General features: G+C 46.3%; 2 protein-coding genes across 2 annotated transcripts; one reads left to right on the forward strand and one right to left on the reverse strand.

Annotated features, from left to right (window-relative positions):
- Positions 1-515: 515 nt before the first annotated feature.
- On the reverse strand, positions 516-16,796 carry tnks1bp1 (tankyrase 1 binding protein 1). Its single transcript, XM_084464392.1, has 10 exons — positions 15,953-16,796; positions 13,286-14,481; positions 10,462-13,177; positions 4,731-4,846; positions 3,991-4,087; positions 3,467-3,632; positions 2,846-2,961; positions 2,520-2,716; positions 1,898-1,981; positions 516-1,361 (listed from the first exon to the last, which is right to left on the reverse strand). The coding sequence occupies exons 2-9, from the start codon at positions 14,464-14,466 to the stop codon at positions 1,909-1,911; spliced, it is 4,662 nt and encodes a 1,553-aa protein (XP_084320518.1). The 5' UTR covers positions 14,467-14,481; positions 15,953-16,796; the 3' UTR covers positions 516-1,361; positions 1,898-1,908.
- Positions 16,797-17,005: 209 nt separating this feature from the next.
- LOC311338902 (protein unc-119 homolog B-like) lies at positions 17,006-21,286 on the forward strand (the record flags this gene model as incomplete). Its single annotated transcript, XM_084464247.1, has 5 exons — positions 17,006-17,267; positions 17,979-18,092; positions 18,642-18,741; positions 19,188-19,360; positions 21,088-21,286. The coding sequence occupies 5 exons, from the start codon at positions 17,006-17,008 to the stop codon at positions 21,198-21,200; spliced, it is 762 nt and encodes a 253-aa protein (XP_084320373.1). The 3' UTR covers positions 21,201-21,286.
- Positions 21,287-26,745: the final 5,459 nt, after the last annotated feature.

Below are 26,745 nucleotides of genomic sequence, written 5' to 3' on the forward strand. Positions count from 1 at the left end.
TGTCGCTTCCATTGTGTCCAACACATCGCCTCTCAATAGGCTTGCCCCATGCCCCTGGCACATTGGCACCCAATGGTCTGCTCGGGTCTGTGGTGCCACCCTGGCCTTGGCACCGTACCGGCCACCTGCATGGGTCGCTAGCCAAGAGAGATCATTCTCCGAGGTCAAACACACTCAGTATTGTTCGCCCTGTCCATCTATAGTGGAACACCAACTGCCATCTTCTATCATATTCTGACATTTTTTAAATCATGCAACCTCCAATTTTGTGCAGCCTAAAACAATGGTTTATTTAAACCTGTAACATTCATCCCTTTGTGTCTGTTAGTTCTCGAAGCCTCCTCTCCGATGTTAATTAGTAACTTGCAGGTGTCAAAGGCCTTCAGATAATGTGATAACATTTGACACTTGTACTGTAGCATAGCAGACTATGCAATAGCAGCCAGGGTACCTTTTGCACTCGAGAAACATATAATAAATACACATTAAAGAAGACAGACACTCAAAATCGTTTGTAGAAAATGTATTTCCCATTATTCCCCTGCATTTTACATACATAAAAGTATAATGATTACAACATAGATAACTTTTGAACAATAATAACAATCACACCTTACCTGGATAGTGGTTTTACCCATTATATTATATTCATTTAATGTAAATCATGTTCCCTCTGTCACCGATTTAATATACATGATGGATGTAATTATTCATCTTTATTCTTAAGGTGCACTTTAGGTAGCAGGTTAACTTATACCAGGGCCACAATCACGTGAATAAAATTTGAACTTTCACCCTAAAACTAAAACAAAAAGCAACCCATTACATTTGTCCTCAAAGTTAACATTACAATTGGTTCTTTTCGTTTTCCTTTGTGCATGTAAGTGCACAGTACATTTATAACTGCATAACCTTTTCTAATCTAATCTGCATATGCCCATGCTTACAACAGAGCCACCATTCAATCAACTCCAGCGAATGCAAACACAGCCAAAATTCATTCAGACATCAAAATAAAAGCAATAAAAAGAACAGAAAGGTGGTCCATAGTGTCGCTCAGAATCACACTGACGATTCATAAAGAAAGCATTGTCCTCAAGATACCACCGTTGGCACATGAAAGGCACTCGTCAACTTTCCACATATTGATGATTTTTTTCTTGAACAATGAAGGGGCTTAGTGGGTGCTTTTGACAGCAAAATCCTGGCTGGCTCCTTTTTGCTGCATCATCGGCACACATCCAGAAGTCAGTAGTAAGGCACTGGAGGTTCAAACACGGTGCGAACACCAAGGCAAGACGCTGGCCAGCTGAGATGCAGGGACTCCTGGTTTACAGCCACTGTGCAATGCTCTTCACAACCTGAAAGGAAACAGCACTACTTTACAGTAGTGAAAGACAATATATTGCGCTACATATTCATATTATGTATGGAGATAGGATAGTGGTGGTTAGGATGTTTGACTCCCAGCTGAAGGGTTCTGGGTTTGAATTCCAATGCCTGCAGTCTACCTGTAGTCATCCCTGACCAAAATGCCAAACCCATTCCTACTGATTAATGACATGTGTCTTTGGATAAATAGCATCTGCTAAAATAACTAAACACCCAATATATGATTAGCTATGTAACACACAATGTCATTATTCCAGTATGGTAGCACAGAGCGATAAACCCAACGCACGACCCCATGAGTGTTATTGCCACACTCTATCGCTCTAACGACTTTATCAGGACCATAACCAATGAAATAACAAGTGATTATATTACGAGGTCAAGGCTAAATCCCCCAGTGTGGAATGCACTGAATGGCAAAGTGCCTCCACGGCCCTCCAGAGACTCCATAGCAAATAGATGTTATTGGCATGCGGATCCCCATCCGTCATCCGCAGTGACTCACCCGGCGTGCCATTAGGACCCACTTTCCTGCTGACTCATCCTCTTCTTCTTCAGCTCCTGCAGCCACGAGGGAGACGAGCCCGTCCTGTGGAACAGATTATAACAACTGACGTATCACCAGCAGCCCTTCCAAGACAATCATAAACACATTTCACGTTTTATAGTGGAAGTGTACCCCGAACATTTTGACATTTAAAAAATCATCTTAATCATAATCATCTTGTGGCTGAGAGTTCTAGGAGGAAGGGGGGGGGGTGTTATCCCCATGGTGACGACCCCAGGAGACTTTGTGATACTTTTTTCTAGCACACGGTGGGTATGAAATGGGTCCACACACCATTGTCTTATAAAATCCACAATAACCGCTGCCCAGAGCGAGCTACCGTAATGTTAGCGTACCCCTCTGGGCGTCGCCCGTCACTTCACCATGACGTCGAAGCCATCGAAAAGTACAAAAAAAAACTGTCTGGCAGAGTTAAAGTAAAAACACAGGATTTTACATTTGTTGTTTACAATTTTCTGTGTTCTTTTAGTCACGGTGACATAATGCCATTGACTTGATTTTTGGTTCAGTTAAGAGTGATGGTACTTGTAGTGGTGGTGGTGGTGTCGGAGACCCCTACCCGTCATCCTTGCCGCCCATGAGGGGCAGCACCCGAGCCGCCCCCGGGAGACAGGCGGCCGAACGCGGGGAGCGCATGGATTGAGATGGGGTGAGAGCTGCTAGGTCTTCCCGGGCGGCTGCGGCCTTGTCCTTCACCGGCGTCGTTTCCACTGCTCCACCTCCTCCTCCACCTCCAGTTTTCTTCTTCAACTGAGCCTACCAGGTGAAAAAATGGAAACCAATGCAAGGAGGCCAAACGCACAAACACACATCACATCTTTAAACATGAGGATTTATAGAACGAGACCTGTATTCAGAATGAGGACTGGGGTTGTGATCACCTACCACCAGGGCTGAGTGACTGCTGCTTAAGCCAGGGAAGACGGGGGTCCGCTGAGAGGTGGACGGGCCCTTCACACCTCTTTTCTCCTTCTCGTCCTCGTCTGACTCCGCGGTTTCCTCTAGAAGACCGAGAGCGAAATGAATCAATTTCAAACTGTTGGGCCGACTGCTGGAGTTATGGTTTCCTACGTCGACATTTAAGCCATAGATGTCATGTTCACGTTTTAATAAAGTAGGATGAAACCTAGACTCATTATTTCTCAGTCGATTTCTCTATGAATAGTTTAAATACACATACAAAAATAACACAAATCTCTGTCGTAATCCTGACAAACATTGCGTGACGATGTTCTGCTGTACCTCCTTCACTTGGCAAACATTGAAAAAACCTTCGCTAGACTGATGCCATTATTTGCAGCAGATGTCATTAACACATGCATGCACCACACAAGCACACACGCACACACGCAGACACACACACACACACACACACACACACACACACACACACACACACACACACACACACCAGTCTCACATCCCATCTTATGCCACGCTTAAAGTTTGATTTTTTCAAGATTTGAGCAAGAGGGTGGATAAGTAGTGTAGAGCGTTAGGAAGAACCTGTGTTGTCGCTGGCTCTCCAGTCAGGGGTGGAGGCGGAGTCTTCAGCGAGGAAGGCCCCGGCCGAGCTCAGACGTGTCCTGGGCAGACGTGTCCGCTGGCTCTTCCTCTTCCGCAGCTCCGCCTTTGACCGCAGGGCCTTGTTGTCCAGCAGAGGGGCGGAGCTCTGAAAACACACACGCAGATAGAAACATGCACAAAACACACATATATAAGCATGCATATACACGTGAAGCACTCCCACACACACACACACACACACACACACACACACACACACACACACACACACATATTCAGATACAAATGAACACGAACACACACACACACACACACACACACACATACACACACACACACACACACACACACACACACATAAAATAAAACCTTTCCCATATACATTTACACTAAAATCCCAGCAGGCAATAACAAATTGCCTTAATTGGGACAGGACATCCAGGACAGAGGAGATATAAAGGGAGACAATGTGATCACATAAAGTGAGATGAATGGCCACTCACCTCTGGGAAAGCAGGCAGCTCTGGTTCAGTACGGGGATCAACACCATCCCAGTCATCAAGGTGGACGTCCGGGTGAGGCTCAAGGGCAGGTGTGGGGCTGACATGAAGAAGAGGGAGTTGTACATAACTTGCACAGGAGATTCGGAGAGATAACAGGGAATTTTGTATTCATGATTTCTTCTTTTACTTTCTTTGATGCTTTTTCTCTCTCCGCTTATCAGCATTGTTTGTAAGCTAACACAAGGGGGCGCTTGGCCACACTCTTGACTTTACCACGCTATCCATTGTATTTTATTTGAAGTTAAAAAAAAATATTACATGATGTTCTTCATGATACTGTTTTCTTCAAAATAGTGGTTTACTACCACATACGTATGCATTTACTGCAGCATAAAATCTGACTTATATGAATAGAAAAAATTTATATTTTGGTCACAGAGGGAAAATGTTTAGTCAGCAAAACCTGCATCTCTGGACTACAGCTGTAGGCTACTCCATTTCAGTCATTCATTGTATGTGCAATATAGCTATAGGGCTACTTTTTTAGCGTTCCCTTCAAACCTTCTGTGGCTTTTTTGACTTGTTAAACAGACACACCCTCAGAACAAAACACACAGTAATACAATTGAACGTGTTTGGTCATGTCTTAGACTCTCCAAATCGAGATCTACCATATTTCACGGCGCCCATGTAATATGCATAGAGAAGTGCATTGTGGGAAATGAAGTCCAGTTCCCTACCTCTCAGCTTTAGGCTCAGAGACGTCAGTATGTTTACGGTCTTCATACTGCTGCTCGCGTTCGTTGTTTAGCAGTGCCTCAGTGTCTAAACCATCCCAGTCCTCATTCCACTTGTCCTGAAATGATAGAGAAAGAGAGAGTAAGAGAGAGTGATGTTAAAGGACAAATGGAAGAGGGAACAATATTGTTGAATGAAAGTGAGTTTTCACAAATTGCCATAAGAAACAATGAGATCATCCCATGCACAAGCATATATTTGCCCATACAAACACATATTGCTATCATATTTGGTCAGTGCATTTAATAATGATGATATACTGAAGCTGTCGGGTTAAACTGGGTTGCAGGGAAGGCTGGCCTGAACCAAGAAGACTTGCTTCAGAATAATAGGAACGAGAACCAGCCATGCATGCACCTTTTAATGAGCTGGTTACCGAGGGTAGGCTGTCCCAAGCACACACACGCGCACACGCACACGCACACACGCATACACGCACGCACGCATGCACGCACGCACGCACGCACGCACACACACACACACACACACACACACACACACACACACACACACACACACACACACACACGTTAATGCAGACACACACACACACACACACACACACACACACACACACACACACTGGCATTCACACATTCTAATTTAAAGTTGTATGTACAGACACAAATACACACCCAAAATTACACAACCATACACACACCCCAACAAAACAATAAGCTGTAAACTGTACAGACACTGATACACAATATTTTCAACGCACAAAAAAAAAATTTGTTTACTGCTGCCTGGATACAAAATGACTGCAGTGTAAAAGAAACCATAACTTGTAAATACGTTTCCTTTCCATGATTCATATCTTTCCATAGGCAACTATTTCCTCATGCTCTGTACGGGCTGAGCCAGCCGTAGCCTTATTTACACCATTGCTCTTATCTGGCAGCACGGCATTGTGAATGAATGGCCCACTGACAGAGGATTTGCCTACTGAGGTCCTCAATGTACAGAGAGAAATGTTGTTTGTCTACTAAAGGCGATATGCACACGTAAGACATTGCCCTACAGCATTCAAAGCACTTTCCAATAATGGATCTGTCCGGCTGCTCCTCTTCTGAAGAGATTCAGAAAGAGGATTTATTCATGTTGTTGTTGAGTTTATGCAGTGTTTCTGCACGTAGTGATACATTGCTGAATAATCGACAGCATCCCCAGATCGCAGTCACAGTCTATATAAAACAAACCCATGTTTGATGCTTTGGCATCAAACATTGGCTGCAATGCTTCAAATAGGCCATATTCAGTGTAAAACGTGGTGTTCAGGGGGAAAACCTGTATCTAACAAAGGTTGTTTGAAACGTTTTGATTAAAATATGAGTGGCTATTTAATTCCTTTCGATTTAAAGTAAAAGAAAAACATCTAATTGATTTGAGAAACAGAGAAACCCAAAGTCCTCATACACCCTCACCTACCCCACCATATTTACTGAAACCGGAATACGCCACCACAATCAATATTTACAGGAGATGGGAGATGGGGGGAGGGGCGTGCACACAAATACCCACAAGGCATTGTTTGTTTACGCTATTAAATTGCTCCCACACTCTGTAGTTGTGTATCAGAGACACAGCGAGACCTTAGCAATGAGGTTAGGGAGGTTTTGCATGAGCAACCTGTATTAAACTGAAGTCAAGGACATGAGTCACTAGGAATAATTTTCCCGCCTTTCATTAAATAGAATGCTGAGGAACCTGGATTGTTCAGAGGAAACATTGCTACATGCCCCGAGCATGAAAACGAGTCAGACACGAGCCTAGCATAATCACTGGAGAGGCTGTCAACAAGGCTACAGGCCATTAAGGGAACAAGACGGATTATGAGGTGGAGACGACAATAACCTGCAGATTTTTGCTCCATTTCTCCAAAAACAAAATAAACAGACATGAGTTTCACAAACCAGACACATACACACACACACACACACACACACACACACACACACACACACAAAGCCTGACTTATTCATACATACACAAACACACACCCCACACACCATTATATATTCCCAGTGTCCTCCAGGAGCTCAGCATCCGGTATAGTGCCTATGGGGTCGGCATATTTAAATATGATCGTGGTCTCTATTAATTCCACAATAGGTTGGTGGAATAATTATAGGGAATTTCATATTGAATCTACCTATTTTTATTGTAATTCTAAGGCCAAAGAACTCTCAACCAAGATTCACCATGTGCCAAAAGCAGAAACAATATTTCCCGTATGCTATTTGAATGACCTGCATTTGACCTGCATGACTGCATTTATCTGTGTCGCCGTCATTGTCTATTCATTACGTTCACCTATCAGTCAATCTTTACCATGCAGAAGCATGCTGATACTGAGCCCACCAGAGGGACAGAACCATGATAACCCTCCATTGGGATGTGACGGTCCGTTAAACTCTGAAACCTTACAAAGCAGCGGCCCGCAGCCCTCCTCCCGCAACACGGCAAGGACCGCCGCTCTAATAGCCGCCGCCGCCGCCACCGCCTCCGCCGCAGGCACTTCCTGCTCGGGGCCAAGCTCTGTGGCGGCGATATTGCAGTCCTGACATCTTTGACTATCTCCGCCTCCTCGTCTTCCTCCTCCTCTACTGCCTCTTCCTCCTTGTGCGCCCTCCCTGCGGGGCCCCAGAGGAGACCCAGGGCCCCCAGTAAGGAGCGTCACATGCCGCCCACCCAGCCAGACACCTGCAGCCGAACGGAGGACATTTTCCCTCCCAGGTACTGCGTGGACGCCCAGGATCCCTGAGCCAGTCCCCTTGGTGAGATGGTCACCATGGAAACTGAGTGGCAAAGGGGGGGGGGGGGGGGGGGGGTAGTGGATCACCACCTTTTTTCAAAGGAGTAATACAACTAAGCGATGTCTCTTTTTATGGTGGCTATGATTTGCTGTTCTCGGGCACTCTGCGATATTGAAAGCACTTCAACTCCAAGTATTATCCTTGTGCTTCCGTTTCTGCTCAGGCCAGTTTCACCTCCCTTCATGCCCCTCTGTATCTATCCCTTCAGTTTCCGATCAATTAAAAAGTGAGGGAAAAATCGGCCTCACCAGGCATCCAAATAGGCGGACACGGTGATACGGGCGGTCCCTTCTCTCCCCAAGACCTGAGCTAGTCATCAGACCAAATCTCAGCTCTGTCGAGGGAGTTAACGTTTCCCAAAGGAAACATGCTTGTTCTGCTCAATCCCTACACTGTCCCTGCAGCCACACAGAAGTAGGGCAGCTCTTCAGGTGAGAGAATGATAGCTGGTCGGGTGGATAGAGAGAGTCTGTCTGGGACAACCAGTGTGTGTATGTGAGTGAGTGAGTGAGTGAGTGAGTGAGAGAAAGATAGAAGAGAGAGAGAGAGAGAGAGAGAGAGAGAGAGAGAGAGAGAGAGAGAGAGAGAGACAGAGAGACAGAGAGACAGAGAGACAGAGAGAGAGAGAGGTGAGAGGTGAGATGGACACGGTATGGAAGGTTAAGGGTGGTGTACGGGCCAACCCTTCTTTCTGTGTGCATGTGTGATTGACAGAGTGAGCAAGAGAGGCAGAGATTGACAGAAAGAGAGTGAACGAGAGAGAGAACGAGTGTGAGAGAGAGCACACAGGACAGGCAAATCATTCACCAGAAAGGGGTGGAAATAGATGATAGTGATAGTGATAGAGGAAGTTTGAGGCAGGGAAGGAAAGACATAAAAGGGAGAGAGAGATAGACATTTGTATTATATTGTATTTTATTATAGTGGTCATTATTATTACAATTATTATCCTTCAATCAAATGTTTGAATGTTACACCGTGAACGCCACGCAAGTTAATACAGACGGACACAGAGAGAAAAAAGACAGAGTGAGCGAGAAAAACAGAAAGAAAGATGAAGAGAAGAATAACAAGGAAGAAGGAAGAAGTATAGTCCTCTTTACAAGAACTGTTTAAGCTGACTCACGCACTATAAGACCCACCTATTTATTTGCCAGCACTTTATAAGCCAGACACTGCCCCTCATTCTGGCTGATTTGGGTTTGTCCTTTTCACACCGCACACTTCATCAAACATGATGTTGTTTCATTTAACTAATGCGCACAATTTACTGTTCCATGTGTTATTTGAATACTCATTTATAATCACTCTGTGATGAATATCTGTGACTCATTGAGGTGTGTGAGTAGAAGGATATTGGAGTGAAACTACAGGGAGCAGCCACAGCACCGCCTAGTGGAAAAAATGGTTCCGTCTCACGGTTTATGAAATGTTTGGAAAATAAACAGTTCCATATCCGACCCCTCTGGTTTATCAGTAGTCTCAAATTACTTCTTGTGAAATGTAGAAACCACAAACCGTGATGCACTCTCTCAAAGACAAAACAACCTTCAGATTCCACACAGGTATGTATACACACCTACCACGTGTGAAAATACACACACTCACATACACCCACACCCCCCCCCCCCACAGACACACACCTTTGCACAAACACATAAATGTGGACACACAGGGTGAGTGACACAAAGGGAAAACAGTCTCTCTCACAAGGTGAATGTCTGCATTAATTCTGCCAATCCTTCTCTGAGTCATGCAGCCATTAAATTAACCTGTTCATCCACATTGACACTTTAGGTAGCCTCTCACTCCACTTAGAATACCACAGATTTTTATCAAGATTTCCTCTCAGAGGGTGACACTGTAAGTCGGTCACACTCTGAGGCCCGTCAAATCCAAAAGTGAACCCTCTTTCAATCATGCATACCCTTTCTCTTCTTTGTAAATAAAATTGGCTTATTTGGTTGTCAACCCCTTGACTCTTGAAGTCTGGAGTCGGACTATGAAAGCACTTTGATGGAATCCAATGCAGAGTGGAGGAGGCATGACATTTTTTTGTCTTTCAGCCTTGTAGCTCTCAGTTTCAAAGATTGGCCACAATACTCTCACACAGACACGTAAGATTACTCATGTCCCATCCCTCTCCTTAAACAAAAGAGTAAAAAGTAGATAACTTAAAGGTTAAAAACACACACAAACACACACAAACAGCATGCACACATACAAAAAAATACATACACATTTACAGTGTGTGTGCATAAAACACAGGAGCACTTTGATTCCCAGGAGCACTTTGATTCTCCACACCTTCTAGGTCAACATCATCTGATCTTTACACACACACAGATATCGTTTTCAGTGCAAGAAATTATTTTGCATGAAGTGTGGATTTCTATCTCTTGATGCAAGAAGTATAAGTGTTGGTTATATTGCATTGCATACCTCTGACATTAATCAATGACACGTCTACAGCACGCTCATTTGGCTTGCGTGCATACACAAACACACATACACACACACACACACCTTTTGGCATTGTTCAACAAGCATTCAGGGGCAAATTTAGTTCTTTATATGTGACATCTGAATAACAAGTCAACTATGTGGCTGCCATTGTTACAGTGTCCTCTGTGTGTTTGCAAAGGTGAAAGGCTTTGGCTGAAGGTATAACCAGGTACATGTTAGCTCCTGCTCTGCTCAGTCTGTCTTGCTGCATGATTCTGTCTGTCACACACCTTATAACCAAAAAAGAATCAGAATCTGCTGCTCATAGAGTTGTAATCACAGGGCCAACGAAAGGAAAACAATGGTTCCCCAGTCCAAAGAGAGCCTCAGAATACACAAAGTAGGGATTTACCTTCAGCTCAGCCACTCCTTCTTCCCTCTCCTCCTCTTTCTCTTTGTGCACCACTTCATCTTCATCTTCCTCCACCACCTCTGCCTCTTTCTTTTCCACTGCCGGGATCTCATATGGCCTCCTCGGTTCTTCCTGGAGTAGAGGGACGAGAGACGATATGGAGGGCAGAGGGACGACATCCCGTTCCTTCCCCTGGTCTAGCTGTGGGGCTTGATGTGTCTGTGAGTCAACATCGGGGGCCCTGCGAACCCAGACATCTTCCAGCCCCGAGTTTGGCTCCGGGGTTTGGGGGACCTTACTCTTGGACCCCCATCTCCTAGGTGTGACGGAGAAGTCATCGAACAGAACATGAGCGACAGGCTTCTTGACTGAAAAGTCGTCGAAAGGAACTTCCAGTGGGTTCTCTGCCCTCTCCGTCCTCAACGTTGGTTCAACAAGCAGCGATTCGGACTTCTGACCCTCATCTTCAGAGTCGAAGCTGATTAAATTGGCCGTGTCCTCCGTGGAGCGGAGGAGTGCCTGTCGCCGATTCACTTCCTCCTCCTCGGCTTGCTTTCTCCTCGCTGCCTCCTCCTTTCTCTCCCGAGCTCTCTCTTCTTCTTCCTGCTGCTGCCTTTCGATCCTTTCTTGTTCTTCTTGTTCTTCTTGTAATCTCTCTCTCTCCCTCTCTTCCTCCTCCCTCCTCCTCTCCGTCTCTCTAAGCTTCACCTCTAGCTCTTCGGCTCTCTTCCTGTCCAGTGCTTCCTGCGTCTGTCTTTCTCTCTCCTGCTCCTCCCGAAGTCTCTGCTGCTTTTGTCTCTCTCTTTCGCGCTCCTCCGCCTCCACTATCACTCTGTCTCTTTCTCTCTTAACCGCTAAAATCTTTTCGGCCTCTCTCTCCCTCTGTTCTGCCCTGAGTTGGTCCTCTAATCTTTCAGTTTCCTCCACTTCTCTCCTCCGGGCTTCATCCCTCGCCCTCTCATCTTCTCTCAGTCTCTCCTCTTTCTGCCTTGCTCTCTCTCTGTCCTCCTCTCTCTGTCTCTGCCACATGAACTCCACTTGTCTCTCCCTCTCCATCTCTTCTTTTTTCAACCTTTCCTGTACACCTTCCTCTTCCCTCAATCTCTCTTCCATTTTCTGCCTCTCTCGCTCCTGCTCTCTCAATCTCTCCTCCAACCTCAGTCTCTCTTTCGCCTCCTCTCTCAACCTTTCCTCCACTCTCTGTCTCTCCTTCTCCTCCTCCCGCAGTCTCTCCTCCAACCTAGTTCGCTCTCTCTCTTCCGCTTTCAATCTTTCCTCCAATGTCTGTCGTTCTTTCTCCTCTTCTTTCAACCTCTCCTCGTCTCTCCGTCTCTCCCTCTCTCTCGCCTCTTCTCGTAATTTATCCTCTACTCTTTGTCTCTCTCTTTCCTCCTCTTTCAATCTCTCCTCTTCTCTCTTTCTCTCCCTCTCGGTCTCCTCCGCTCTTAATCTCTCCTCTACTCTCTGTCTCTCTCTCTCCTCTTCTTTCTGTCTCTCTGTCTCCTCTACTCTCTGTCTTTCTCTCTTTTCTTCTCTCTCTCTATCCCTCTCTCTCTCCTCCGCTTGTAATCTCTCCTCTACTCTCTTTTTCTCTCTCTCCTCTTCTTTCAATCTCTCCTCCTCTCTCTGTCTCTCCCTCTCTCTCTCCTCCGCTTGTGATCTCTCCTCTACTCTCTTTTTCTCTCTCTCCTCTTCTTTAAATCTCTCCTCCTCTCTCTGTCTCTCCTTCTCTCTCTCCTCCGCTTGTGATCTCTCCTTTACTCTCTGTTTCTCTCTCTCCTCTTCTCTCTGTCTCTCCCTCTCTCTCTCCTCCGCTTGTAATCTCTCCTCTGCTCTCTGTTTCGCTTTCTCCTCTTCTTTCAACCTTTCCTCTTCTCTCTGTCTGTCCCTCTCTCTCTCCTCCGCTCTTAATCTCTCCTCTTTTTTCTGTCTCTCCCTCTCCTCTTCTCTCTGACTCTCCCGCTCTCTCTCCTCCTTTCTCAATCTCTCCTCCTCTATCTGTTTCTCCTTCTCTCTCCTCTCCTCTCTGAGTCTCTCCTCGTCCCGCCTGACCCTCTCTCTGTCTTCCTCTAGCTCCCTCTCTTTCTGCTTCAACCGCACTTTCTGCGCCTCCTCCTCCTCCTCCTCCCTCTGTCTCAGTTTCTGCCGCTCCGCCTCTTTAAACGTCTCGTTCTCTCGAAGTCGCTCTTCCATCCGCGTCACCTTCTCTCTCTGCTCTTCCCTCTGTTTCTGCCACATAAACTCCTTGTGTTTTTCCCGCTCTTTCTCTTTCTCCATTTTGATCGCCTCCTCCGTTTGGCCGTCACGGCCTTCATCCTCAGAAAGGTCTTCCTCCTCTGCACTGGACTCGGGTTCGGACCCCAGGAGCACCGGAGGTTTGCCGTCGTCCCGCTCCACTGTTCCAAAGCGAACCGACCGACGCAGGGTCCTGTCCTTCAGTGGATTGGCTCGGTGGGCTTCCTCGGAGCTGGGGTCAGAGAACACAGCTGCACTGTCAGACGAGCCGCCCTGGACGGGTTCTAAGGACTTGTCTGTGGAGCTTTCTGGGGTTTCCTCATTAGGGGAAGTACTCTGAGGCGTCTCCACCGGATCATCTAATGGCTTTGCAGCTGATGAGACCGCTGGAAGTACATCGGCAGCCTCCTCTGAGGAAATCTCTGTTAGCAGGGGTTTCTTAGTTGTGTTTTCTTTCTCAGGAAGGTCAATGATGTCCAAGCTGTGGAAATTACATTTTTAAGTGATAGTTGGCCCAATAACATTTTCACCAGATTAACTAATAAATATACATATAAGATATCTAGGTAAGAGAACAGAAACCACTTACTTTTTTGTAGGAGCGTTAGTTTGAGGTTGGAGAATATTGTCTGTGTCGGCATTTGTCTCCACCGCCCAGTTTTTAATTCTGTCCTTGACCGCTCCTCCTGTGTCATTTGATTGGGTAACAACCGGTGGCTCCTCCCTTTTCGTAGCAACCTCAGGTCTTGATGATGAGTCAAACAGCAGAGTGATCCTACGTTTTATACTCCTTCCCCCTGTTCTGTCTTCCTCTGCTTCCACCTTCAGCACTTCTGCATCCTTTTCACTACTCTGTTGAATTACAGTTGGGTTTATCTTTTCGGGTTCGACAGCAGACGTTGGCAGTTTTCCTACGTATTTACCTCTGGTTGTATGGGGGTGCAGGGAGGGCAGAGGCTGGCCGCCTGATTCGAATTTTGAGGTGAGTTCCATGGACAAGCGGTTCCTGGCCAGGCCACGCTTGCTTGGTGGGTCTTGAGACGTTGGGCTGAGAGGGGTATTGGCCTGGCCTTCGCCCGTGGAGGCCTTGGGGCGCCTTAGGGTGACAGCAGACTTCTGGATTGCGTCGGGAAGGGTTGTGTCCCTTGGGGCGGGCGGGCCCAATACAGGGTGGGTCTCGGGTTCGGTGGGGTCGGAGGTTGCCGTGGCGAAGGTGGTGTCTGGACCTTTCTTCTCATCATTAACAGCGATTCCTTCACTGACGATTACTTGTTCTTTAACAGAGACCGTTAGAGGGGCGGTCCTGTCATCTTTAGTGATCGTCAGGGGTTCCACAGCAGGAACGCTCACAGGGCTGGTCTTTCTCTCTATTGGTCGAGGCGTCGGCAGCACGCTGGCTTTAGGAACGCTTGCTGAGTCGGGCGTGTCACTTGGCCGTGAGGCGGACCCCTCCTCGGTTTTCCCCTTTAAAACGGCAGATCCTCGTGTTGGCCTTGCATCTGTGACGGCCGGACTGGACTGCAGCACAGCGGGGGGCTCGGGTTTGGTGGCCCCGGGGAATAGGTTCTTGATGGAGACTCGAGACGGAGATGACAGCGCTGACGGGACAGCGGTCTTCGGTGCGTGGATGGGGCGGAGGGTGGTGTTGCGCTGCAGAGAGAAGGGTTTGGGTGTGATAAGGGGTTTGGCTCTCAAGGAGCCCCCGTAGGAGCTCTTCTTCTCTCCGTCCGGGAGCCCCGGGCTGGGCTGGCCCTCCACGCGAGAGGCCATGCCTTCGCTAGACACCTGGTGGTTGGACGAATTGGATGGAGAAAAGGCGAGGAAGGGAGAAGGGAGAAGAATGTGTTACGACGAGGACATCAATGCATCAATGCCACAGCACTTAAAGGAAACTGATAATCCGGGAGTATAACTTGAAAAAAGTTAGTAAAAGTATTGTAGAGTATTCAATTATTATTATTTTTTTATTAGTTCTTGAAAGTAGATCAAACATTCCATAATGGGATGAATAAATAAAGACGAAAAGGCTACATAAATCACACTTTCTGTGCACATATGATATGGGATTTTTGGCGTGGGAGAAATGTATTTTCAGTGTAATTCAATGCATTATTTAGCTCCTACTACCCCTTTCCATATAGACAGATTTCCATATAGACAAATATGGCGTTTGGAATATTTGGAGGAAATGTAGCAGTTCAGTCCTGTTTCGTTATCAAACATAGGACTTGACTAGGACAGGGTATATGTTTCTCTCTGTCAGCCAGTGAAAGTGGAGGAGCGTCTAATTACACCGACCCTGAATGTCTGTGTGAAAAGCAATAATAGGCGTGTACCCCAAAATATTTATAAACTGAACAATTCATGCCGTCTGGTTTTACCAGTGGGTAAACCGGTCAATCCACAGTCACACAACATTGTTTAATAATATTTAGGTGTTTGCGTAATCAGAGTTTCTCTCAACATATCAACTATCTAGTTATGTCATAGTTATTAGCATTGGCCCATTTCATTTCATTGCATAAAAGATGGTACCGATGGAAGGGCTTTACGAGCACCTTTCAAATGATGTAGCCTATATTGACACATAACTAGGCCTAATAAATAAAAAAAACCTCAGCTCGCAGCTCATGAAACGAATCTCCTGCCAAGTCAACGGCGGCAGTCGCCGCTGGCCTTTGAGCTCGTTTTATTTGCTTGTGTTCAATGTCCCCCACAGAGTCAAAGTTTAAGCACATTGAGCTTTTATAGGGTAGTAACAGGCCCATCATTCTCGACATCATAAGATAAATAACAAGGTCGCGGACCCATTGAACGACAACATCAACATATATGTTTATTGGGCCTTGATGCTGTTTAAGGTTGCAACTCAACCACAAGGTAACACGGCCACTGGTGGAAGTGATATGGACTCCTTAATAAGTTACTGAGTGGGTCAACAATAAAGTCGCTATCAGTGGACACGGTGGCTCAGCGTCCCACGGGTCCCAGCAGAGGATTGGAGCAGAGCCATAATGTCACCCTTGAACAAAGAAAGGGAAAGGAGGAAATGCAAACGACGATATTTTTGCCTAATTAAACATGATCATCTGGAATAATCTGAACCTCTTGTTAGTCTCCATGTCCTGCTATAATGTGTTTTTTTGGGGGTCCAAGATAACTTGATTTACGCGTTGCCCGTATCCAAAGAGGAGAACTGGCCAACCACTTTTTGTTTTGCGACTCCTGTTCGATAAAATATAAAAAGTGTTATTACCTTTTGGGTTTTACGCGGTCATCCAGGGGGCAATGCGAGGGGAAACCGGGAGCAGGCCACCGAAATGTCAGACGGCGGATCTCGGATCTCAGATCGTAAAGACCAGGTTGTAGGAAGTAAACGGGAGAGGAGAATCACGTCTAGCTCCTTGTTGTGTGCCACTCTTATGGAAACGGCTATCCAATAGACACTCCCTCCTCTTCACGGCAAACCATGCCGCTCACCAGACCCGACCAACAGGTTCCTGCTGAAGTCCACCATGCACATTTATGGAACCGAATACCTCCCCGATATATCCTTTATGTAAAAGTTGGTGCTCATGCTCATGCTCTGCTCTATTCAAACGTGCATGGGTCTGTTCCACCTGATTTGCATCCCCCTGCATGTGTCTTTCTCTGGGTGCGTCACCTGTTTGTCCAAACCACCAGAAATAAAACATTGACTAGTTGCGTCTGGAGCAGAGGGAGTTCGAGTTGGAAGAATATTTATATTCACCCACATTTGCACACAACACGTAGGACTTCATTATGTCTATAACACATATGGCGGGAATGGAATTGCTTCAACCGATTTACCGAATCCAGACGTATAGCCTAAGAGCAGTCAGACGTGTGATTGGGAGGAACGTGAACTGGATGGCACCGTGCACACACGCATGTATAAGTCAAGTGACTTCGCCCTCCAGTGGATGTTTAAGGATGTTTCCGCGTGCCGTGCACCCTCTGTCTACCTACTTTGGGCTGACTGGGGCGAGTTGTCATGGCAACTGTTCAGCATGTGCTACCAAAACAAGAGCTTGACCACATTTCAACGGCAGCCGCCTCTCTCTCTCTCTCTCTCTCTCTCTCTCTCTCTCTCTCTCTCTCTCTCTCTCTCTCTTTCTCCCTGTGTCTTCCCCCTCCCAGTCCCCCCCACCCCATCCACCCCTCCCGTCCCCCCCCCCCCCCCCACCCACCCCCATCATCTGCGACGCCATCTTCTCGCGTTTAGAGCAAGAGGGGAGACAAGACGCAAGACAACCGTAGACTCGACTCGAGAGGACCGCCGTGTGTCATGATGAGCGGAGCCAAAGCCCGCAGCGATGCGCCTGTTGCTGACAACACCGTCTCCGGCAGCAGCGGCAGCAGCGCGCTCGGGGTCGGAGGCGGTGCCGCCGCTCCTCCGCGGGAGCGCAAGTCCAACGGAGGGGTTCTGAAGAGGCTGAGGTCCAGGAGGAGCCAGGTGGAGAGCAGGCCGGTGACTGAGGAGGACCTGCGGACCCAGAGTGGACACATCACGGCGGACGAGGTGCTGGGACTGCGCGTCGCCACGCGGGGTAGGCTCTGTGTCACACCGTGTCTTCTCTGGGGTTGGTTGTTATTGAAATGCATGTGGTGGCTGGGGCTTGTTCAAACTCGAAGTGAGTGACAGGTCATGTAGTGACAGACGTCAAGGCGATTATTTCCAAGATATGCCGTCTAACTTAATGATCGTAGGCTATTAACGTTGAACAGCGCCTACAGGGCTATGGTAAATTTGAATGTCTTTGCATGGAGCTCAATACCGCCGATATAGGTAGCCTCCAGTTTTATTGATTCACTGTGGAATATATTCTGATATTACAACGTTATAATTTGCTTTTACACAACAACAGTTTCTTCTTGAATTAAGAAATCATGTTTGATTTAATTCATATCCAACGGCAGTGTTGTTTGTTTTTACTCTGTGACATTTTAAAAAGTCTTTGAGATTGCTTTATGAATCAGTCATAAATAATTTACCACGTAAGAATCACTCTCAGGTGTACTAGAATATCACAAACAATCAACAATTTATGTTTCTTAATTTCTGAATGATCAGGTCTTTGATCATTCAGAACGAAAACAAATGTCTCAATGTTTCTTAAATGTGGTTTTGGGATGTGTGTGTGTGTGTGTGTGTGTTAGTGCGTGGGTGTGTGTATGTACACCTGTCAGAGAACATAAACAGTGGCACACAGTAACTTGGTGTTGAGTAAAACTCCTCACTCTTGTCATCTGTCCTCCAGGGTATCTCTGTAAACCAGAGGAGAACGTCTACAACATTGACTTTGTACGATTCAAGATCAGAGACCTGGAGACAGGCACTGTTCTGTTTGAGATCGCCAAGCCTCCAAATATGGGTATGCTGTCTGGACACATTTCCTGTGCCTTTTCTATGTTGTATGTCGTTTCCTGCTCTAGTCACTTTTCAAATATGTCGAATATATTTTTGTATCTGAACCAAACCCTTATCCGATTGTATCGCATATTTTGCAGCATTAAATGACATTACATTGCGTTGTATAGTTGGCGCCTGCTGTTATCTAAAGAGCCCTGTTAACCCATGTATCATGAGTGAGGCCTTCAACAGACGACAGAAGCAGATAACACATGCAGATAATACCAGATTCGAGGGCCAGTATTTTCCGAAGTGTGGGCTTGAGCAGCCATCAAAGCCATATGGAACCATTTAGACCCTCCCACGTTAGAGCGTCCTTCTCAAGCTGTATGATAGACAGGCCAACCCCGGCCTGCCTGTTGATACAGTCCATCAATCAACTCTTTCTAGCCTGGATATGAACACCCTCCCGTTGTTATGTCACAAAATGGACTGACTCTCACCTGGTGGTAAAACCGGGGCCCTTTGAATAAGATGTGACGTCCTGCTGTGCGTTGTGTCTCTTCCCCAGAGGAGGACGAGGAGGGCAGGGACGTGGACCTGAGTGCTGGTCGCTTCGTCCGGTACCAGTTCACCCCCGCCTTCCTGAGACTGCGCACTGTGGGTGCCACGTGAGTACCACCACCCCTGCTGACGTGGGCCCTCTCTGACGCCGGGCGTCTCTGATGGTGATGGGAGCCATTATTGACATCAAGCATCCGTGCGAAAACCAATTAAACTTCAACACTACATTATTCATTTGGGAATTCAATTAGTGGGAAAGTGTCCGAACTCCCAGTACAGGGCAATACAAGCACAGGACAAGCGGTACAAAACAACAGCAACCACATACAGGTGTGTGGCTTAGAAGCCATGTCCCCCAGTAGGGTGAATGTCCATCCGAAGGTGAGTTTCCAGGTGTCCGGGAGGTGGGTACAAACCATCCACTAGCTCTCCTTCGTATTGAGGGACCAGACCACAACAACAACACCCACACAGACAATTCTGTTTCACTCATTTAATGCTATTTTTGCCTGAGGACTTTTCTCTCTGTCTCCCTCTCCATGAACCCGCCCAGCGTGGAGTTCACGGTGGGCAGCCGACCCCTGAACAACTTCCGCATGATCGAGAGGCACTACTTCCGCGAACACCTGCTCAAGAGCTTTGACTTCGACTTCGGCTTCTGCATCCCCAACAGCCGCAACACCTGCGAACACATCTACGAGTTCCCCCAGCTGTCTGAGGCCCTGGGTGAGCACCAAGGCACCCCCGGGCAGAGCCACACCGTGGCGCCTCACCTGGGCTCAAGTCTTGTCAACATTATGTTACCCTAGGTGACCGCACAGGCTTTCCCAGGCTCGGGGTCATGCCACTGCTGGCCTGAATTACTTATGCGGGACGCTGGAGATTGCTGGCATAGTTTATGTTTTGAAATATTTATATAGGTCGTCCGTATACAAACCGACACCGGGCAACTCTGCGTTAACGGGAGGGAGTGTAGGGAGCTTCACAAACATTTCTTTGTACATTGAAATCAATCAATTACAATCAATGTACAAAGAATGATGAGGAAAAGTGTTGTGTTAACGCTAGCGTTAGCTATCGAGTGTTGAAGCTCTGCGATAGTTTGGATTGGTGGTAGCCATCTGTTGCACTCTGTCCGGTGGCTGAGGAGCTCCTTCCATTTATTATTACAGCAGCGTGTCCCAGCCGGGTGAAGAGTTGATGGAACACTCCTTAGACGCAACGCCGATTGCTCTGATGAGCATGCAGGGGATCAGGTGTAACACGATGTACCTTTTCAGACCTGAAAACTGAGTCACGGCCAAAAAGTAGCTCGGAACCACTGGGTTACAGAGTATGCATGCAACACTCTGGAGACGTTGTCAGCAACAACAATCATGAGGAACTTGACTCATCACTGGTAATCCAAGATTGACCAAAGTCGGTTCAGCCCACAGGGACGGCTACTCCCCTGGAGATAGCAATTGTTGTTGTTTTTTTAATTGGCTGAAATTGAAGCCTGCTGCTGTTGCTTGCCACATGAAACAGGCTTTGGTTGCTTTCCAAAGCTGTAATCATATATTTCTGACCTAAAGGACAGAGTGACAGAGAGAAATCCTCATTTACAAATCTAAACGGTACTATCTCTCCCAAATTAAAAACACATGTTGGCTGCATAGGCAATAAGAACCCAATCCAATTTAAATGTTCTCAACAAACAACAACAAATTATCCAATTAACCAAAATAGTTTGTGTGAGTTGGATGGCCAACGACTGTGCTATAGGTAATATATATAGGGGCAGCATTAGCTCAGGAGGTAGAGCGGGTTGGCTGGTAACCGCAAGGTTGCTGGTTCGATCCACGGCTCCTCCTAGCTGAGTGTCGTGGTGTCCCTGAGCAAGACGCCTCACCCTAATTGCTCCTGACGAGCTGGCTGTCGCCCTGCGTGGCTGACTCCGCCGTCGGTGTGTGAATGTGTGCATGAATGGGTGAATGTCAGTCAACACTGTAAAGTGCTTTGGATAAAAGCGCTATATAAATGAGGACCATTTAATATTTGTCTAAAAAAAATAAATAAACTGCTCGCCATGAAAATGGAGCAGCTATCATGTGGCTATCTGCTCCTTACTGCAACGCACGCAGAGCATCATAATATATGACATTAGGCAGACCCTGCCTGACAGTGGGTGCAACGGGTGCATTTCAAATGTAAATGCTCTGTAACCCAAGCTGACAGCCGCCCTGCTTTCCGCTCTGAAGTTACACTAGATGAGTTCAGCTCAAGATAATTGGCCACCTCTTCTTCTTCTGCCTCTTTTTTTTTTTCCCTTCTCCCGAAGTAAACGGTGCGGTGAGTCACAGCTGATCCAATGGCTTCCTTCCTACGCTCGCGAGCCTGGGTCCCTGATGGGGGCTCCCAGCAGACAGAGACAACTTCCCTCTTTCCTAATGGTTTTGCGTCTTGTCTTGCAGTTCGTCAGATGGTGGAGTGTCCCTACGAGACCCGCTCTGACAGCTTCTACTTCGTGGACAACAGACTCGTCATGCACAACAAGGCTGACTACGCCTACAACGGTGGCCAGTAATACCTGCCGGCCTATCAGACGAGTAGGCAACCGTGCACGTACCATGCACCCTGGGGCACACTTGTCTCCACGTAGGCGCTGCTTATGCCCAATGCACCAATGCGCACACGTGCGCGCGCACACACACACACACACACACACACACACACACACACGTCACCGAAGTTGGTTCTTGTTTTTTTTGTACAATTTCTCATGTATAGCAACTGAATCTGCTGTAGTTTCACTTGTGAGAAGTAAAGGGGACCACTTATTTTCTGTGTGTGTGTGTGTGTGTGTGTGTGTGTGTGCGTGTGTGTGTGCGGGTGTGTCAGTGGAATGGGGGAAGTGCCGTGGGGGTGGGGGCTGGGGGATAACTTTGTTAAAAACAAAAAGGTAGCCGAATTATTTTCGTTACCTCCTTGATCCCCTCGCCACACCCACACCCAGTCACAAACACACACCCACACACAGGCTCTGTGTTTTTTCTCAGTGTCAAGCAGCTGTTGTCAAAGTAAGCGGTTTCCAATTCACCTTTTTTTGGAAAAACGGCATGGGAGGAGGAGGTGGAGGAGAAGGAGAGTGACTGTCAACACATAACCACTGCTGTCAAACACACATGGTCTCTCCTGTGACACGACGGCTTTGTCTTGCGTCGTCCCCTGCCCCTCCAACCCATGTTGTTCCCCAACGACGTGCCGTATGAGATTTATTCATGTTGTTCTGTTCTATCTGGTTCGCAGCAAAATGGGAGCAAAATGAAGGGACGTCATGTCCTCAATTGTAAGATACCCTACACCCCATCGCAAATATAATGCTTTCGAGATATTTACAACAATGGACTTTAGAACACATTTCGGTTAAGATCTAATTTTCACCATATTCCAATGGAATCATACCCGATGAGTTTTGGGTATCTTGTGTTTGTTTGTTTGTTGTTTTTTATTAAAATTGCCCTCTTATGCTGGTGTCAAGTTGGCGTCTCTGGCAATTTGAGTAATTGTTCTAGTTAGTGCATCCTTTTGTCTTGTGCTTTGAAAACTTCCTTGATCAGAGTACCAGGTGTCTTTGTAAAAATAATATATATATATTATTATATATATATAATATATATATATATATATATATATATATATATATATATATAAATAAATGTACATTTCTTACGTAATACTGTGGCCATGAAGTTTTGTTTTCCGCAAATGTTCACCTACACGTGTAATTGACCACAAATGGCCGCTAGGGGGAGTGCAATGATAACAAGGTTAAAACCGGACGGTTTCTGTTTTAAACTGGCAGTTCAATGGCTCTCAAGTCAAGTCCATGGATACGTTTGATTATATAGACGGCAACGCTAACTGTTTTAATCTCTTTGTAACCGAGGCAACTATTTTTGACTCTTTTTTGTGTGGAGTCGGCTGCGTTTCATTTTAATATTAATAGTACCTACCCTTTCTAGGCCTATTATAATTATTTCTCATAAACTCCACAAAATATGTTAATTAGTGCCCTGGAGTGTGTGCATGTGCTGTATGGAGGTCAACATTCATAACATGTTATATATACCAATATAGGTCTGAATCATTTTAGAAATGTTCTTCTTTCTTCAGCCATAACCCTCAGTTGGTGGTAACATAACAAAGCCCTGTGGGTTTTAAACCGAATCACACTCCAGTTTTATGTTTTTTTTTCAATGTATCCATTTTCTCTTCCTGGTCTCTTATCTCCGTGTGCGGCTCTCAATCTCTCCCAGCCTTTCTCAGTTTCTGTCTCCCTTTCCAGCTCTTCTGTCCAAAATCCCATAGTCTTTCTCTCGCCTTCCCCTCTGTTGCTCTCTCCACACCCCCAGCCTCTCCACCTCCCTCACTACGTTTTGTCCATTCTTTTCCTCCTCTCTCACCTGGTAACCAGACCTCTGGAGCACAGTGTTGAGTTTCCACTTTCCCAGAGAAGAGGACAATCTGAGCTACACACAAAAAGAGCCACATTGGAACACAACCCTCTCTCTCTCCCTCTCTCTCTCCCAACCCACCAACCCCCACTCTCTCTCTCTCGACCTCCCTTTTCATTTTCTTCCTCTCACTCACTATCTACCTATGAAGTGTTCGTACACACATATCCATGTGTTTGAGACAGCACACCCTCACACACTCACACACACACACACACACACACATGCCCACGCACAAATGTGCCCACGCACACCTACACCCACACAAGCGTTGATGTAGAAACACGCATACATTTGCACATTAGATGGTCTGTCACAGTCGGTCTGCGTTCACATTCACTCTGAAGACACTGCTGTTCTGAGGACATAGTCAAATGCGGATAAACTAACATTACCTCACCGACATCCTCGTTTTAGGCTGTTTACCTTTCCGTCTGCCTTTAGTATCTCTATAATACTACTTATTTACTATTTTCTTCTCTCCTCGTTACATAAAATGCTGTTTGATCGTTCTGGAACATTTTTCCGACATAATGGCCCATACATGCCACACTATAGTCTGTATTGGCAAAATCTGCAATATTGACAGTAGTTTATCTGCAAAATCTGGCCTTGGTGGTTCGATACTAGCTGTTGCATCAGCCCCCCCACCCCCTTAATTGTGACATCATGGTGAGCTTGCGAGATGATTGGCCAATTAGAAGACTGCTCATGTCCTGTTGGGGATAGTGAACAAGGTAAATTGATTGTTGATTGCTGATACACACACGCCCCTTCTCCCCAAAACACACACATACATACATGCACACACATTCTGTTTTACGATCAATCAAAAGGGGAAATACAGTGTGCGATTGCGATCCAGCCGATGGCCCATGAATTTATAGGCATCCACTGAACTGGAAGGAACGCATGCTGTGGCTTGGGCACCGTCACACAGCATCTCTATTGCACTGAACTATCAACCCTATTTGAATACCATACAAATTCCATGATTTCCCATTTTCCTGTACACAAATTTCAAAGTCATGTACACGCACACATACACACTATACTCACTCTCCAACAACTGGACAGGTGGAATAATCGAACACACATACACATAGACGACATACGTGAACACACATTGCACACACACACACAATTTGCAACTTCATGGAACGACCCTGAAATAAGAGGTAAGGGATAACTGGTTGATTAAGTGATCCCACCTATGAATATCCTCACAACACCACTTCACTCACACACACACACACACACACGCATATACACATGCAAACACACACGCCCCCTCAGAGGGACGGGGGACAGTAGTCCCCTATAAATAGCCAGGAGGAATGGCGTTGATATGCCTGTGAAGAGAAGTAGGGGGGGAGTGGAAAAGGGATTAGAAAAGATAGAGAGACATATTGCAAGTTGGTCTGTGTGACGTGTGCATGTGTGCATATGTGTGTGTAGTGGTGCTAGTTTCCTTGCTTCTGACAAACTCTTCTTTGCCACTCCCCTTTCAATTCTTTGTTGACCAACTCTCTCTTTCTCTCTCTCTCTCTCTCTCTGATTATCTCTCACTGTTGTCGTCTCTAGATCTTCATAGATCATCTAGATAGCATTGGTTGCCAGAGGAGGGGCTGTTGTTGGCGTGAACACTTCATAAACACAACACGACACATTCCAACACACAAAGCACACAAAGACATGGCGATCCTCTGCTCCACGATGTGGCTTACATCACGCCAGGCCCTGACGTGACATTGGACTGGAACATGGTCACCAATATGTGCATGTGTCATGGTCCTGATGTAATTCAGCAGCACCTGCTCAGTGACATCACCACCGCACAGGGGTGGAGGAAATGTGAGCAGAGCTGAAACCTATTAGCCGAGCACCAGAGCGCCTGTGAGCGGGGAGCACTTAGCTCCCCTCCCAAACTGTTTACATGTGTATTATGGGGCAAACAAAAAAGACTGTGTACACCACATCAATTATTATTTCTCCCAATACACGCACTACCGTTCCTATGAAAATAAAATAATGTCTCACGATAGTTGGGACAAGGGACGAGTCAAAGGCTGTCATTAAAAAGATGAATACTAAAGTTCTTAAATAAGACAAAGAAATGTTTGACTGTAACATTATATTTTTTCTCCTTATAACATGTCAAGAATGATGAACGAAGCAGCCAAAACAAATTAGTTTAACATGCCAAAACAAATCAGACAACTGTATTTGAGAGTTATAAAGTTGTAATAAGTAAACCAGTCACATACGTTATATAATATCTTCGAAGACAGGAAATAAGGTCATCTGCCTCCAAGTGTATTGCCTGATCACAACCAGTGTCATATGTGAGTTTGTATTTTGTTCTTGTTCCTGGTGTGTCCTGTATCTGTGTGTGTGTGTGTGTGTGTGTGTTTGTGTGTGTATGTGTGTGTGTGTGTGTGTGTGTGTGTGTGTGTGTGTTGTGTGTGAGTGTGTGAGACAGTGATGCGATCCCTATGCGTATTTGTTGTGATATATTTGAGCTATATATTATTCCTGAGTACACCTCTTGAACTCTGATACCACCAGCAGACATAAATCTTTCTTTGTGTCATCAGCGTAAATACGTTGTGGTCTGTGCATATTCCCAGCAAGCCTTCTGGCTACTCTCACCAGCCATTCATACATCCAGTACCACTGCTTCCCTGTAGTGTGTGTGTGTGTGTGTGTGTGTGTGGATGCACACACAAATGTGTGTGTGTGTGAGAGAAAGAGAGAGAGAGAAAGAGAGAGAGAGAGAGAGAGAGAGAGAGAGGTTTACGTGTGTGTGGTACACATACGATTAATAAATAAAAGTTAAGTCAACCTCAGCCAACGATTAAAGAGGCCTGTAAATCTCTCCCACAATCTCTTCCTTCCTCTCCCTTTCTCTCCTCCCTTTTGTCTCTCCCCGGGCCACACCTTCCCCTGGGGGATGGCGGGATTGTGATCGGAGAAGGGAGGTGGAGCCCCTGGCACAAGCACAGGTGTGCTCGTTTCCTCCCTCACTTCTCTCTCCTTCTCTCTTCTCTCTCTCCCTCGCTCTCTCATGTAATGATTTCTTTAGCCAGCCACCTGACATGTGGTTGAAAATGCCCACAGCCAATGGAATGCTTTAAACTGAGCCCTGGGTTATTTATTTTTTGTGCGCTTGCTTCCGAAAAAAAATAAGTCACTTTTTTAAGTTGTTTTGCTTCATACTTTTCTCCTTCTTCCGCAGACATCTCAATTTATTCTTTTTTTTTCTTTCTTTTCTCTATGATCCATTGTCTGCATCCTGTGTGCTCAGCAGAGCGGAGCTGAAATAAGCCACCGCTTGTTTACATACTGCATTGCATGCAAATGACGCTGTGTACCTTTAAAAGAGTGTAGCCACGGGGCTGAGAGCTGACACAGCCATATTTACTGGCTTTTAATCCACAACTTGCCTTTCACACTCTTTCTTATTCAACCCCCCACCCCCGCCCGTTAACTTGAATTGCCTTTCAAAGGGCCTGCGGTGATGGTGGAGAGGAGCAGGTCCCAGGCCCTGAAGGGGTCAAAGGTCAGTGACAATAGATAATACATTTCCCACTCCTGGGTCAGCTTTGGTCAAGG

The sequence above is a fragment of the Micromesistius poutassou genome (assembly GCF_964030765.1).
Source record: "Micromesistius poutassou genome assembly, chromosome: 2".
Classification (NCBI taxonomy): Eukaryota; Metazoa; Chordata; class Actinopteri; order Gadiformes; family Gadidae; genus Micromesistius; species Micromesistius poutassou.